The 17,336-nt window shown below is 39.2% G+C and overlaps 1 protein-coding gene and 1 pseudogene across 3 annotated transcripts in view; both read right to left on the bottom strand.

Moving 5' to 3' along the window:
* Window positions 1-17,336, bottom strand: part of LRRC69 (leucine rich repeat containing 69) — a 122,596-nt gene that overhangs the window by 93,157 nt on the left and 12,103 nt on the right. The window contains exons 1-3 of one of the 3 annotated variants that reach the window (XM_074319069.2): window positions 8,780-11,929; window positions 7,693-7,819; window positions 4,040-4,112 (exon numbers count right to left, since the gene is read on the bottom strand). In XM_074319069.2, coding sequence (XP_074175170.1) covers window positions 4,040-4,112; window positions 7,693-7,819; window positions 8,780-9,103 — 524 coding nt within the window. In that variant the 5' untranslated portion in view covers window positions 9,104-11,929. Of the gene's footprint in view, window positions 1-4,039; window positions 4,113-7,692; window positions 7,820-8,779; window positions 11,930-17,336 lie in introns of those variants that run through there. The other 2 variants (XM_074319070.2, XM_088799437.1) reach the window with 2 other exon arrangements.
* LOC148757649 (MOB kinase activator 2 pseudogene) lies at window positions 4,506-5,255 on the bottom strand (annotated as a pseudogene).

The raw sequence follows: 17,336 nt of genomic DNA, 5'->3' as shown, positions 1-17,336 counted from the left end.
TTCCATGGCTAAGCCAAGAAGGCTAGGAAGATTGAGGTTGGATCCTCCTGAGGAATGGGGGATGGTGGAACGACTAGGTCCCAAAAAATTGGGCAGCCTCGTCCATGGACTGAACTATGTTAGGGGCATTGACCTGGAAGTTAAAGTTCTTATCTAAGGGGCTGAAGGTGGTTACAGAGTCCCTCATGGGAATGGGCTGGAAGCCTTGTACAAGAGTCATCTGTAGCTTAATAGACTTGATTCTGGAAGAGATAAACTTGACAAGAATGTTAAAAAGGTAAGGTCCAAATAGGAGTAGCCCAAGGATAATGAGAAGAGGAACAGTAAAGGTGAAAGAAGGAACCATAACTAGGGTCCGTAAGAGTGAGACGGGCATCCCAGAGGGGTGTAAGTAAAGAGGAAAACTGGAGCTCTTAAGATAAAGGTAACATGAGCAGCTCCAGGAGTCTGGGGTTAGTCATTAGTAGTGATCAGTCCTCGGAGAGTGACTTGTCTATCTGTTCGAAGAGGAGCTTAAGGTCTTCAGTTGGCTCACAGGAACAGGAGCAACAGTCTTTTTTCGGGGGAGTCCTGTGGAGACTTTAATAAAACAGGTTTGATTTGAAGGGAAGGGGACCCAGCTACTGACTCTCTGTAGCTTGATAGTAGTTGGGGTGTTTGGGGGAACTGTAAAGAGTCCCTTCCATTTAGGAGTTAACTGGGCTGTTAAAGACCCTTCCACCTCCAGGCTTTTAACATTACTTGGTTCCCACTGTACAACTTTACAACTTTAAGGGATGCAACGGGTAGAGGAGTTGGACTGGGGAAGGTGCCAGTCCTTACATTTTGAGTGCCTGCTGGACTTTTCCCAAGTTAATAATATAGAAAATAACAGAATTGAGGTCAGAATCCAAAGCAATGGGCAGCAATTAGAGCTAGGGCTTAGAGGTCTCCTGACAAAACTTTTTCTAGAGTCCTTTTTAAGACTGATTTGTTTGTTTTATATTTTTCCTGAGGCATAGGCCAATGGTAGGGAACAGGCTCAGTAAAATGATCCCAAATTTAGGGCTTTTATCTTTACAACTGAGTAGGGTTTAGAGGAAATATATAGGTCCAGAGTAAGTGGTCAAGAAAGAATAAATGGCTTCTATATTAATCACAAAATTAACAGGCTTATCTGTCACATCAAGGGTCACCCACAGTTCCACCCCTGCGATTACAACAGCTTGGGAGCCAGCGGGAACTTAAGGCCCAACAGTGGTAACAGCCATTTGTGGTGAGAGAGTTGGTCCCTATTCCCTTCAGAACAGGGAGCAATCCCTCCCCCAGTACCCTTTTAGTTTGCATTGGGGGCATGGCTGGGTTGGAGGATTAGGGCATTCCTTACTTCAGTGGTCTGGCGTTTCCTCTTCTGGGGTTTCTGAGGTGCCCTGAGATGGCTTCAGCCCTGGGTTGTCTATAATTGCGGCCAAAAATCTGGCCTGTCTCTGGTCTTGTCCCACTGTTCCTTTATCACTTGTTTTTACTGTCTCAGTTGTTATAGATATTTACACAAATTTCCTGTCCTTCTCCAGATTCTGTGGCTTTTTATTAAGATGTAACAATGGATCAGAATTACTATAATTTGCTGTTAGGTGAGGGAAAATATTAGGCCAAGCTTAATGAATTTACCCTAACTTATCTAGTTAAAAACATTTAAATTATTGTTTATATTGGCTTATATCTGACATGAGAAAGGTACATGAACACCAGTAGTCCTAGAATATAGAAATTATTGTGATGCCATATAGAACCTTTGTTTTTTAGGTAGAAAACTTTTTTATATTAGTAGTAGACCATTAGTCTAACAAACTTTGTCTTACTTAGCAGAGAGCGAAAACTCAAATTTTGTACTAGCTTTACAACCTTAATTTTTACTGATAACCAAAAGCAAGTAATTAGCACTTTCCCTGGTAAATTGAGGAATATATTTTGTAACCTTCAAAAGCATAGGCTTTTGTAATGAAATACATGATATATTAACAGATCTTAATTTATCTCTTTATGTTCCTGTGACAAGAAGCCTGTGATCCATTGTTACATCTTAAGAACTAGATAAACTCAGACCTGTCCAATAACTGGTGCTTAAGTATTTTGTTATTTTGAAATACTTAGACAGTTAATAACTTTTATCATTTAACACAACTTAGTGAAACCAAGAAACCAGCCTTAGTATCAAACATTTCCTTAGATCACGTGATCCTGAGAAGTGGTTGTTAGTTTTTATTATCTTAATTAATATAACCACTTAATCTCTTATTTTTAGCCAATTAAATATTATAAACTGGCAATACCACCTAGAGGCAAAACCATTAGAATATATATAAAACATAGACAAGTATAAACCTTACAGACTATATACATAAACAGAACTACCAACAATTGTAGCGAGGACCTAAGATATTACAGTTGCTCTTATAACTGCAGGAGGCTATGATAAGGAGTGGGGGGGCTTGCTGCCTGGGTTTAAAAGTGTCTCTTTTTTTTCTCTTCAGTTACCTCGGCCTCAAGCAGAGGCTGCAGCAGCCTTTTGTTTACATTTGAAGTTATCTGCAAGACCTTGAACGTTACTGAGAGTTAGAGAAACCTTTTAAGACTTACTTTTGTCAAGTTCCTGAATATAGAGTCGGTGTACCAAACAATTTTAAATACATGACTTAGGGGGCTCACAGAGGGTATAGATACATCCCCTTGCTCTCCCCTTAATAGGAGGCTCTCTCCTCACTCTGCTCACTCCATCATTCAAACCTTGAGGACCTCACATTCGGTCCCTGCCAAATCTACCCCTCTCGGTTGTCTCCTCCACAACTTACACACCCTTGGGTTCAACTTACAGGAGATCCGGCCCATATGACTTATCTTTTACTATAGCAGTGCCTGACCCCAATATAATTTCTGTCACTGCGACAGAAAGTGGTCAGAAATTGCCTATGTCCAGATTTTCTTTACTCTTCGAGCTCTACCCTCCATCGGCGAAACCTACAACACTTTCCAAATTCTCCTAGCCCACTCTAAGCCTTCTCCTCCTCCAGATAAAACTCCTTCCTTTGACCCAGCTGACAACTGGGCCCCTCTTCCTCCACCCCATACCCTACCATAACCTCAGCCTAAACCTTCTCCCCGGAACTCCAGCTCCTCATTTCAGGAGGATTTAGTTCTGTGAGTACTCTGGTTTATGTAACTTACTTGTTTATTTGCCTCTGGTCTGTCTTTAAAACATTACCTTTTCTGTAAAAATCTATCTGGGAAACGTAATAAATTGGCTAGAGGTATAGACAAGGGAATTGGAATAGACTTTAGGTGCTGCAGAAAACTTTTTGTTAAGGGCTATTCCTAGTTTTGTGTCCTCTTTTAAAAATCTGGATGCTCTTACATTACATTGTAATACCTCTGTTTCTGCTCACCAGGAAATAAAGAGAGTCTCCAAAGCAAATAGAGCTCTCTCCATCTGTGAGAAAAAAAGCCCCAGAAGGTGGTTTGCCTACAGAAGGACAAGGCCCTCAGCTAGCTCCAGAAAGGCACTGTAATAGCAGCCTATCTGTGCAGGAAGAAACAACATTTTATTTTTGTTGTTGCTGCTGTTAATGATAATTCGATGTGGGGGCTTTTTTAAAAAGGAAAGACAACATCTTTGTTTTAAATCCTTTGCTTTTATAATACCTTTTCTATCAAGCTGGAAATTATTTACAATACTCATATGAAATAAAATTTAATATCACGAATTCTGTAGTGGAATAAGCTCCAAGGACCCCAGAGTTGGGAGATAAATAACACAATCCACTTTAGAACTTTGTTTCAAACCCCCACTTTTACACTTTGCCTACCAAACCATGCTATTTCTCATTTCTCTGAAATGTTTAAGAAATCACTTGGTTAAAATTAGTGGCTTGCCTCAGTCCTTCAGATACGTCTTTGCTACTATGTACAAATCCCAAAAGGACTTGAGGCTAGGCATAACATGTGCATATGGCCAGGATGGGTTGGAGGGGTGGGAATAGGTGGTTAATACAAACAAAATTACCTCCTGACTTCTTCAGGAATCCAGGAGAGCTGATTGTTGTTCAGATTAAGCAGGATCAAATTTTGTAAACCATCTGTTAGAAAATTTAGAAAATTATTTTAGTCACTTTAGCTATATTTTAGAAAATAATTTTTAGCCACTTTTCTATATACCTTTGTTTTCCTTCTGATTTCTTGCCTTGGCTAAGGTTCTTTGTAATGCTGGTAACAGATGACTTCTTAAACTAGCTTAAACAAAAAAGGTGAATTTATCACAAAATTACAATGCTAAATTAGGTTCCTGAAGACAAAAGTTACAGCCAGGCTACTGCGAACTGGAACCGGAAACTGAAAGGCACCAGAACCCAAGCTTTTTTTTTTTTTAACTTAGAACAACAGTACCATAAATGTTTGTTGAGCGAATGAAGTCCAAAGGTTCTTCTTTACTAGAAACATTCATCCATCCAACAAGAAACTGCCAAAGGAAATCAGTCAAACACCCAATGCCTACATTTGTCTGTGAAGCCCACATTCAGCTCAGCCACGTGTGCACACCCAAACAGACCAATGCAGGCACATGTAACAAATTCTCTCTGCACGTGTGCACAGCTATCCAGCCATGTGTTTGTGTGTGTGTGTCCTGCACATGGTTCTGTGTCCTGTGTCTCGCCACTGCACAGTACCTCCTTGAGATTGTCCATGATGGGAATCTCTTGGGGGCCGAGCAGCTTGAACTCCCTGGTGAAGAGGATGAAGCAGATGTAGAGTGTGTTCAAGTGTCTGTGCAGCTGCAGGGCCAGGGTCTCCCTGAACTGGGATGAGTAGATGTGCGCTAGCACATGGAACAGGTACTTGCAGATCTTTACCAGAGATTTGAAGGAGCTGGAAAATTCTCTGCTGTATTTCATGATACATTGTCGTCGATGTTGGTCACCAGCTTCTGCATGGACCTCCAGACTAAGTAGATGTACTTGCGGGGGAGAGAGGGGCACAGACTGTGCACTTGATCGTCTTACCCAGCTCTTCATACCAGTAGCACTGGGTGTCGCACTCGGCCATCATCTGGCACACCTATCTTGTGCAGAGCTCTGATATGGTGCTATCCAGGCAGGATGATACAAAGAAACACTGTGGCTTATTGAAAGGTCAATTTTCTAGGGCGGTACCACTAGATGCTTGAACTCGAAGTTGTTGATTCCGTACTTGGTGTACTCCCCCTTCAGGTACAGTTCTTCCATTGGGCTTCTCTTTAGACTTCCTCACGAGCCAGTTCATGGCTGCGCAGGTCCGTCACCCTGCTGCCCCACATGCTCAGCCCTCAGACCACAGCAGTGGTGAGAGTGGGAAGTCATATTAATATAAATATATTTATATATATACAAATAATATATACATGATGTTATACAATTATAAAGTCATATACTATATGTATTGGAGATACACACACACACACACACACACACACATACACTCCTTCAGTCCTTTGTCTTGGTAGTCATAAAAAAGCTCATGTTTAGGTCTCCTGGGCTTCAGATGCTTCTTCTGAACCACTGAATCAGGTTGTGATGTCCAAGGAGACCCAAGACCTACTCCAAGGTAACAGTCTTCCCCACTTCTAGCTTCTTAAAGTCTGGTAGATTATACACGATCTGGGAATCTCTGCAGAACACAGAGTGCAGAATATAGTTTCATTTGTCATTATAGCTTTTCTCAGCTTCATACTCATATTCTTTCTCCCTACCTAATTCTTTCTCTTTTGAACAGATTTTCTCTAATTTTCCATGTATTCATAGCCATCCCACGACTCCTGCGTTTGAATGTTCACAGACAGGACAGACAGAGTTCTCAAACTGAAATGCCTACAAGAACCTAACTCAGCACAGCAGGGGGCCTGGATGGAAGTGTACCTGGCCAAAGTGTGCTGAATTGGAGAGCACGTGCCTTATCTGACACAGCAACAGAGCCAGCTCCTAGCACTTGCTGTCACAGCAATGTGATTCCAATGTTGCCTAATCTTTCTTTTTTAAAAACAGACAAAAAGAGCAGAAATCCAGGCTCTTTTATGAATTTTCTTGATCTACAAATGGTGACATTAAATTCAAAATTTTAAAAGGCAGACAAAACAGAACCAACCTATTTGTGAACCAGATTCGGCCCATCGGCCACCAGTTTGCAACCTCTGTCTTCGTTCAGGTGATTAGTTCAAACCAACTAAACTGTTTCAGATTCTATCACAATCCCCAACAAAGGATTTATGACTGACCCAGTTTAGGACACATATCTAGCCCTAATCCAATCTGCTCTGAACAGGGGGACAGGGTCATGTAATACATGCTGGACACTGCTCAACTTCATGACACCAAATTGTTTCTGCACTTGGATAATCAGGACTTGTCATAGAACATAATTTATGTCAATCACATGGGCTTTTTCAAAGTTCAAGAGCCCCAAATTAAGAGATATAGAAACCAAAGACATTCAGGGCATTGTACACAGATTATGTATATTTTATAAACCTCAAATTTAAGGGCGACATAAGAAAAAAATTTCTTTCTAGAAACCTAAATTAACCTTAATTAGGTTGTTTAATACCATTTGTATACATCAGGTTTTACTTAAGCTTGTCCCATCAGTATAGTTCATAAGATAATATTGACTATTTGTTTTCATGCCCTTAATTTTTTCTTATGTAAATTATTTTCTTCCTGAGTAAACTGTAATTGAATGCTGAATCTATGGTTTTGTATATATAATGTGCATAAAGATCGATAAGTGTTTGTTACAGTTTTTATCTCAAGGGAAAATATTCCTCCAAGATATGTGATCTAAGATTTTAAAGTACTTTAAAGAGATCTACCAGAGTCTATTTGTGCTATTTGCCAAATATATCCCTAATTTACTGTCCCATGCAATAATACCCTTAATAAAGGCTACTTGATGATGACAGGGATTATATATAGTACCCACACCTCAAAAGTTCACAGAACCTTATAAATTCTATAATATATCTCTAGTTTTTCTATTGGGGACAAAGACATAGAGTGATGAAGAGCCTTACTGGAATAATGGAGCTATAAAAATCACATGGATTTCTTTGTCATGCATTCTGTCCTTAAGCCCACTCTACCTACATTAAATAGGTAGAGTTTCATACTGAATGGAAAAATTATAGGTTTAAAGGAAACAAAAAGAAAAATAAATAAGAATGTCAATTATTGGATCCCCTATCATTTCTTTAAAATTCTCCTCAAATTGATTTAAACTTAGCATCTTGATCAAAGATCGTGACTTAGTATCTGAGGGAGAATAAAAAGTGTGAAGAACAAGGAAAGCTGTAGAAAACTCTTCTCGATTTGATTTCCACTAGTTTTCACTTTGGCACAGAGAAAGGGCACACAGATGCAAGAATCTAAATGTACACTGATTCTGAAAAGGGGAAAATTCCCTAACACTAATGCTTACTTATTTTCTTAGGTCTATGTGTAAAGAAATATATAATACAACATTGAAAAAAGAAAACCCAAAACACCTTAATTTCAAGAGCAGTGTGTAAATATCTCTAATAAAAAAGATTAAAATATGTGAAATTCCTTTTTCACTTTAGTTCCAAATTATTAAAAATAATAAGGGGACTAAGTTTGATACTATAAACGTTATTTTTGTTGGTTAACTTACCACATGCTCCAGATGCAAATCTACGAATCCTATTTCCAAATAAATGGAGCGTCTTCAAGGATGAAAGGTATTTCACCTCTTCTGGAACTTCTTCTAAAAGGTTGTTTCCCAGATTTAGTGCTGTCAACTGCAAACATATAGAGATTTAATGGACTCATATATTATCCACCTTCAAATGAAAAAAAAAAAAAAATAAGCCCCTTCACTGAGATCCATGTAACCTAAAAAAACTCCAGCATGATCCTAAACAATTATTTCACATATACCAAAAATTATCTTTGTAAAATTCATTTGAGCTTATGCTCAAACACTTTATGATAATTAAAACACAATTTCATTTTAAATTAAACCACTTCATTAAAATTGTATTACAAACCATTCCAAGGGTATTTAATAACATAATTAATTCATAACTCACTCGAGGTACTAAGAATATCCTAACATTGTGATCCATAGACTCAAAACAATTAAAAACTCAGCAAAGGAGCTATTTTCCTGAAATCAGAAATATAGCCAAAGATCTGAGGTCCTCCTGTCATACTATTCCCAAATGAACTTTTTCATTAAGACCAATAAGACTTCTTTATTACGTGGATACAGCCAAGGTTAAGGGGAGGGCTTTACCACCACTCTGTGTGATCACAAATTTCATAAGAGAAACTACTGACACAGTATGGTAGGGTAGGGAAGATCTGCCCTGTGTGCACCTGTCTTCCTAATGACAGAGTAGTTAGACCTAGGAAGTACTGCACAGAAGAGGAGTTAGAAAGATTCTCCTTGATCCTTTAATCCAATAAATCAGTGATATAAGATTGTCCCTAAAATATATTTTTTCTTTGATTTAAAATCAAATAGTGCCTTCTAAGATACAAAAAGTCTTTCCTTTCACACCCAAACATAATTTACCAATTGTCGGGCAGGAGACCCTGCTCGCTGCGCCATTTGTCGTGCGGGAGACCCTGCTCGCTGCGCCATTTGTCGTGCGGGGCGGCCTGCAGGGTCTCTGGTCCCGCTCCCCACGTAAGAACGCAGGATACGGTGAGGCCAACAAGGAACACCCACGGAGCCATAGGTAGGGGAGCCATACCACCACGGTCTCACTGGAGGCTGGGCCCACCGGACGCCGACCTGCCATCCGCTTTTCCGCCAACTGACCGACCGACGACTCTTCTCCACTCTCTCCTCTGTTCCTCTCTCTCGGCTCTCCTCTTCCGCTCTCTTGGCTCTGCTCGGCTCCTCGGCAATCCTTCGTAGCCGCAGCAGTTATACCAGCAGCCAATTGGCTAACCGGCCACAGCCGACGGCCAATCAGCCACAGCCGACGGCCATTCACCACCCGAGCCAGCACCCCTTCACGTGAGGCCGAGAGCCTGTAAACTGCTCTCCGGGGCTCTGTCCCCACACCATTCATATTTCACTACCAGCTCTATATAAAGGTGAAATTAAAATATCCAGGCATGCCTTGTTTTGTTGTACTTCACAGATGTTGCGTTTTTTACAAATTGAAGGCAAGACCCTCCACTAGCAAAAAGATCACAACTTGCTTTACTGTGATTTTCATTATGTGAGCTGAAACCAAACCAGCAATAACTCCAAGATATGTCTGTATTCGTGCAGCCATTCTCATGAAAAAACTTAATCCAGAGTCTGTGACTGTATTAGTTTCCTATTGCCACTGTAACAAATTACCACAAATTTAGTACCTTAAAACAACACAATGCATTATCTTCAGTTCTGGAAATCAGCTGTCAGAAACGGGTTTCATTGACCCAAAATCAAGGCGTCAGTAGGGTTTTGTTCCTTTCTGGAGACTCTAGGGGAAAATCTGTTTTCTTGCCTTGTCCAGTTTCCAGAGGCTTCCCACATTCCTTGGCTTCTAGTCTGCCCTTTCATCTTAAAAGCCAGCAATGATTGGTGGTCTTTCTCAAATCACATCACTCTGACGTTCTCTTTTACACTCAAATACCCTCATAATTACACTGGGCTCACGCAGATAATCCAGGACAATCTCCCCATCTCAAGGTCAGCTAACAACTCAAATTCCTCTGCATCCTTGATTCCCCTATGTAACCTAACATATTCACAGATTATGGAGATTAGGATATGGGCATTTGGGGAACATTATTTGCCTACCACAGTGACTATTTGAAGTTTTTTTGTGTTTGTTTGTTTGTTTGTTTGTTTTCCCAAAAGAAGGTAGATTTCATTCTTTTGCCTAAATTTAGTAAAAACAAAACAAGAAAAACATAGCAGCTGGCCAAAGCTGAAAGCCCAACAAAATCTCTGCGATATTGATGAGGAATACAAGAATGTGGGGAACTGTTAAAGGTCTGAGATTTCATGCAACTTGCAAAATAACAGTTAATCTGCCACCATTTCATAGATGCTGGTAGAAAGCTCATGACCCCTGAGAAAGAGACAAAGGAAAGTTTATTACCCACAGCAATAGCAGTGCCCAGAATATTGCTATTTTTGCACCAGCAATGCAGAGTATCTGGATGTGCAGTGGTTGGTGTTACAGCAAAGGAACCATGAGTTTAGGGAACCTAAATCTTTTAAAATGAGCAGTAATTTTCTATGCCTGTCCTTTGCTCCAGAGACACTATCTCTAGTTTCCATGGCTTCTGCTATATAAACATCCTTGAAAAGTTAGTCTAGAACAAAGGCAGTCAGTACCTCTGCTTACAAGATGTGCAAAAGCATGAGAGACTCATGAAGATTGTCTTCAACGAGGAGATGGCAATATGTATTTTTTAAATTGTTGCCAATTTTTTATTTTTGTAAATTTTGTTAATGGCAATATATATTTTTAAAGCAAATACGTAACAAGGAATAGAGCTTGTGATTTTCCACACCATCAGTGCTTTGTAGGTATTTTTGAGGGCACCAACTATTCATGCTATGTCCTAAATTCTCATGCATGAGTTTTATTTTTGTCGCTGTGTTTTACTAAAGGTATGGCCCAAATATATGAAGATAATACAGTAATTTGATATCATGGTATGTCAAAGGACACCGCAAAATATAATCAAGGTTGACAATAAAGGGGTTTGTTTTATTTATTATTTGATGCTTAGAAATATATCCACAAAAACATCATGAAAAATGTGCAGGCTAAGTTGCCCATATAACCATTTCTAAGGAAATAGGTGGGTCAACATTCATTTAAAAATATGCAATATTTTAGTGGTTACCAGACAATAGTTTAGTAATTACCGGAGGGTAAGGGGTGGTAGATGAAGGTAAAGAAGATCAAATATATGGTGATGGAAGGAGAACTGACTCTGGGTGGTGAACACACAATGTGATTTATAGATGATGTAATACAGAATTATATACCTGAAATCTATGTAACTTTACTAACAATTGTCACCCCCAATAAACTTTCATTTATAAAATAAATAAATAATAAAAATAAAAATATGCATTGTATGCCTACTATGAACCACTAGTTCTAGGTGCTGAATATAGAGAGATGAATAAGACATGTAAGATATATTTACCCTAAAAGCATTTACACAGTAACAGTGAGAAAGCAACAATTGGATGAATGAATGAATGAATGAATGAATGAATGATTGAATGGCTAAACAAATTAATAAGAAAAATAACAGACAGTACTAAGTGCTGTATAGATGACTTTTAAAATTAGTGATTGATTGATCAAGGAAGCCTGTCTTAGAAGTTGATATTTAAACTGAGATCTGAGTGACAGTAAAAAAGGAAAAACAGCCAAAATAAAGACCCCCAAACAGGAACATTATTGGTGTGATTGAGGAGCCAAGAGACGCAGCTGATGTGGCTGAGCATAAAGGGTAAAGGGAAATTCAGCAAAAAATGAGGTTGGAAAAATATACTGGGGCCAGATTATGTATTGTTTTGTAAACCCGGGTAAGGAGTAGGGATTTTACTCTCAGTGCGATGAGAAATGACTATAGGATTTTGAGCAATTGTATAGCATTATTTGATTTGTGTCTTAACAGGAGTACTCTGAAAGGTGTATAAAGAATATTCTACAGGTGGAGCAAGAGGTGAAGCACAAAGATAACACAGACGCCATCACTGCAGTGGTCAAGATGAGAGATGACGATGGCTTGGGCTTGAATCTTTGCCTAGATTCTTTCTCTGCTCTCTTCTGCTTCCTTTACACCCTTACAGGTTTGTCCTAGATAGCACAACTTCAATTAAATGTAAAAATCTCTGACTCAGGCTCTCGAAGATATGAGGTGTGATCAAACAATACAGTGAAAGTTTAAATAAAACTTATTACAGTAAAAGACACAATGCCATTAATCCCCCTCAAAATATTCCCCCTCCCTTCAAACACATCCCATCATTCTTGCCGCTTTCTGAAGCAGTTCTGGAAGTCCTCTTTCATGACTGTCTTCAGTTACTCTTTGTAGCTGCCTCAATGTCCTGAATAATTTTGACTTTAGGGAAGAGCCAGAAGTCACGCTGTGCCAGGTTCGGTGAATAAGGTGGATGAAGACACACCACAATGTTTTTATTTGACAGAAATTATTGTATACCAGAAGTGATGTGTGACTCAGAGCATTGTCATGAGGAGGAGGATTTATGGCATACTTTAACACACATCTTCTCTCAACTGTAGCTCACACCTGACTGAATGCACCGAAAAAGTTGAAACTTGTCATACACTGTTACTAAGGTTCAATGTGCCACTTCCCGTGTTGAAGATCCCTGCCTTTCCGTTGGATAGCACTCGGCCAGCAGCATTCACCGTATTTTGTGATCACAACTGGAAGGCTACATTGCTTCTGGTATAGGACAATTTCTGTCAAATAAAAACATTACTGTGTGTTCTCATCCACCTTATTCACTAGATCTGGCACAGTGCAACTTCTGACTCTTCCCCAAAGTCAAAATGACCACGAAAGGTAAACGTTTTTAATCGATTCAAGACATCAAGGCAGCCATGACAGCACAACTAAAGACACTCATGAAAGAGGACTTCCAGAACTGCTTCAGAAAGTGTCAAGACGATGGTATAAGTGTGTTTGAAGTGAGGGGGAGTATTTTTTTTGGGGGGAGGGGTTAATGGCAATGTGTCTTTTACTGTAATAATTTAAAATTTAAACATTCACTGTATTTTTTAATCATACCTCCTACATAGTACCACAGAAGCATGAGGGGGGAAAAGGAAAAGCTATTTTAAGAAGGAAGCTGTAAGTCAAATCCCAGAGGAAGGTTAAGTAAAATAAAAGCATAGAAATAACCACTGGAGTTAGCAATGTGAAAATCATTAGTGACCTTGACAATAGGGATGAAGTATTGGAAAAGAAACTCTGAAGTGTGCTGTGGAGAAAATGTGAGAAAGTGAAGACAATGACTAAAAGACAATATGTTTTCAAAGTTTTGCTATGAAGGGACACTTCATAGGGAGATGGAGAGTTCATTTCCCCCTGAAATAAAATATATTACAGCTTATTACATTCTGATGGAAATAATCCTGTAGAGAATGAGTAACTAATGATATAAGGAGAAGGATACTTAATCAAAATCCTTTAGAAGATGAGAGAGGATAGGCTGCAAAGTACAAATGAGTACTTGCCGTAGATAAAAGTAGGGACTCTTCATTGGGGTAATAAGAAAGAAGGTAGAGAAGATGTGTGCAGATCAGAGCACTGGATCAACTTGGTGATGGAAAGATGAGGGAATTCCTGACTGACAGTGTCTGTTTTTTCAATGAAATATGAAACAAAGCTGAGAGGAGATGCAAGAGGTTTGATGAAAGGTAATTTTGAAGAGCAGTCTAGGGAAATGTAGTAGGTTGACTACATTTCCATTGTTGGCTTTCTGATTCAACTTAGCCGCAGTTGGTTTTCTGATTCAACTTATCTCCCGAGAGGATATAAAATGAATATATGACCTGAGAAAAGACACTTTCTCTGGGTGACACATTAACTACATGGCCCTTTGGCTAGAAAAGGCTACCATGTGAAATTCTGAGATCCACAATAAAAAATATGACATGTAAAAGATGAAAAGTGTTCAACTAAAACCCTCAAAATTTAAAGGATTTCAAAGTTAAAACTAAGATGAAGTGAGCGAGACTGGGATTTTTCTTGATAGAATAGGATAACTAAAAGATCCATTGATGGCCTTCAAATTCATAAAGGTATCTTAAAGACCAGGTGATATTTTGTCACTGTGGCAAATATGTCAGATTTCCAGCCTAGATTATGTAAGTGGATCTAAAGAACAAACTAAACAAAACAGAAACAAACTCATAGATACAGAGAATATTTTAATGATTGCCATATTAGAGGGGGCAAGTTGGGGGAGGTGAAAAAGGGGAAGGGATTAAGAAGTACAAATTGGGGGCCGGCCCGGTGGCTCAGGCGGTTAGAGCTCCATGCTCCTAACTCCAAAGGCTGCCGGTTCCATTCCCACATGGGCCAGTGGGCTCCCAACACAAGGTTGCCAGTTCAATTCCTCGAGTCCCGCAAGGGATGGTGGGCTCTGCCCCCTGCAACTAAGGTTGAACACGGCGCCTTGAGCTGAGCTGCCTCCCGGATGGCTCAGTTGGTTGGAGCGTGGGCTCTCAACCACAAGGTTGCCAGTTCAATTCCTCGACTCCTGCAAGGGATGGTGGGCAGCGCCCCCTGCAACTAAAATTGAACACGGCACCTTGAGCTGAGATGCCGCTGATCTCCCAGATGGCTCAGTTGGTTGGAGCGCATCCTCTCAACCACAAGGTTGCCGGTTCGACTCCCGCAGGGATGGTGGGCTGTGCCCCCTGCAACTAGCAACGGCAACTGGACCTGGAGCTGAGCTGCGCCCTCCACAACTAAGACTGAAAGAACAACAACTTGAAGCTGAACAGAACCCTCCACAACTAAGATTGAAACAACAACTTGACTTGGAGAAAAGTCCTGAAAGTGCACACTGTTCCCCAATAAAGTCCTGTTCCCCTTCTCCAATAAAATCTTTAAAAAAAAAAAAAAAAAGAGCTACAAGTTGGTTGTTACACAGTAGTCATGGGGATATAGGATATAGCATAAGGAATATAGTTGATAATACTGTAATAACTATGTATGGTGTCAAATGGGTGCTAGATCTATCTGGGTGATAGATAAAAGGAGGGTGAGGGACAGGGTGAAAAGGTGAAGGGATTAAGAAATACACAAATCGGTAGTTATAAAATAGTCATGGGGATATAAAGTATAGAGAATATAATCAATAATATGGTAATGGCTATGTATAGTGTCAGGTGGGTAATGTTGAATAACTATGATGTATACCTGAAACTAATATAATATTGTATGTTAGCTACATTTCAATGAAAATCTTTAAAAAATAAAAATAAAATGTAAAAACTTATGTATTTGGAAGAACTAAGCATTTGGATGTTTGAGTGAGGGTAGGGGTTAAAATTTTCTGAATAACCAATATGGTTAAAGCATTCTATATGAGGTAGGTAATGTTGACAGCAACTTTAGAAGCTGAGAAAGATGAGGCCCATTGCACAGATGAGTCAAAGGAGGCACAGAGAGATTATGTGTGTTTTTCCACATCACCCAGATAGCAAGTAAGAGAGAAGGGTTGGGCCTCTTCTAGAAACCTGAATGCCCATTACAGGAAGAAGCTGAAGTCCTGGTAGGGGTGCAAGAGGCTTAATAAAAGCTTGGGCATAGAAGTAGAGGCAAAAGATGAATGAAAGGAGTGTGGAAGGAAGGAACTCATGAGGTGTCTCTATACCAGGACAGGATATAATAAACCAGGATAATAAATCCCCGTTTTGATAGAAAATCCAAGCTTAGAAAACAAGCATTACTTACTTGATGAAGGAAGAAGAGATTTATAGTGGGTAAGACAGGAGAAAGGACAGGCCTGACACTGACAAACAGTACAAATGGCATCAGATCCTTTCTTTTCTGCTAGGCTTAGAAAGTGAGACTCAGAATGCCCAAGGAAGAACTGATAGGGAAAGTCTTTGCATACGTACATCCCTCTTGTGTTCCTCTGTATAACACTTATCCTTCAGATCTTAGTTCAGCTGCAGTTCCTCAGGACCACCTTCCGTGACTTCTCTCACTAGAGACACTCACGGCATAATATAATCCTCCTTCATGGCATGTTTCACAATTGTATTATACATGTATTTGTATATCTGATTACCTTTCTCCACTAAACCTGAGAATAGGGACACATGAATGTTTTTGTTCCTTTTTGTATTCTCAGCATCTAGCAGAGTGCCTAGTCCATTGCAAGCACAAATAACTATTTGTTGGACATATGAATGAATGAATGAAGTTGATTGGGTTAGGGGGTCATCAAGAAGAAGAGTAAAAATATGAAAAGGAGAAACTAGGGACACAACAACTTTATAGACTACCCAACTCTACTTATTGTTTATGATCAATTAAAAAAGCTATGGCTGACCATATCTTTGTCCTGGTCAGCCACACATGTGGGAACACTGTTATACATTGTTCCTTATGATGCATGTCAATAATGCTGCACACAATTATAGATGATGGCTAGTTGTTTCTTTGGGGATTTTAAAACAATGGCTGATTTACCTAATGAGGGGCCTTTGTTCCTAGATGATGCCATAATCATGACAGCACTGTGTTTAGTTAAGCTAGATTTTGAAAATAGCTTCCATTCCACTCCACTCAAGTTGACATTCTATGGTTTAGTAGATGCCAGGCACTAGGAACAAGATAATGTCTCCACCCTCAAGAGCACTTCTTTGAAAATTTTTTATATTCCAGCACTTCATCAATCACAGGCCAAATGCATTCACCATAAATTATAGGACATTAACTCATTTTCTTTTCATGTTATTAGAAGTCAGTGAACTTTTCTAGAGTCGCATTAGTCAAATTAGCAAATAAAGAAGCAGTAGGATCTATGTGCTCTAAAGAACCTCCTCTAATTTTACGATTGTTGTTAGTTACACCATGACGGTAATATTAATCATAATAGCAATAATAATTTATTGCAAAGTTCTTATATGCCTTTACATATATTAACATTTAATTTAATCCCCAAACATGAAGACAGGGACTGTGTTTTCTTCACACCATTATCCTTCAGGATCAACATAGACACAAGAAGATGAATTTCTTAAAAGGAATGATATGTAAACAAACAGAAGGTGGGGATAACGTATGTAGTGTTCAAACCTGCCATCTTTAGGCAACCCAGTTTTTGTTTTTTGACACTATAAATTGAACACCACACCCTAGCAAATTTCACACAAATTGTTTAGAGTAATAAAACAATAAAGCTGAAAGCAACCTCAAAAGAGACCTCATTTTATTCACTGGTATTCACTAGTTGAGAGACCTTGAAAGTGACTTAACCTATTCCTGAACCATAAATTTTAACAATATGAGGGTTATAAGTTCCTTGAAAATGAACAGAGTTCCTAGCATTGTGCCTGGCTCTCACTAAATGATTGGTGTTTTTATTCTATTTGATACCATTTTGTGAGAAATTTAAAAGTATCATTTTTGTTTTAGGAACTTAAAAAATATCAAGACTATATTAATGCAGTGCATTCTGTGGAAAATATGGCCCAAAGGTCAGTATATTGGGGCAAATTGGACTACCTATGATGATAAAAGAAACATTAGTCCAAAATGTAAGCACAGTATAAACCAAAAAAAGTG

This window comes from Rhinolophus sinicus, chromosome 7, assembly GCF_057876585.1.
Source record: "Rhinolophus sinicus isolate RSI-liver-muscle chromosome 7, RSI-T2T, whole genome shotgun sequence".
Taxonomy (NCBI): Eukaryota; Metazoa; Chordata; class Mammalia; order Chiroptera; family Rhinolophidae; genus Rhinolophus; species Rhinolophus sinicus.
Note: the sequence above shows the minus strand (reverse complement) of the source record. Positions and strands in the feature narration are given on the sequence as shown.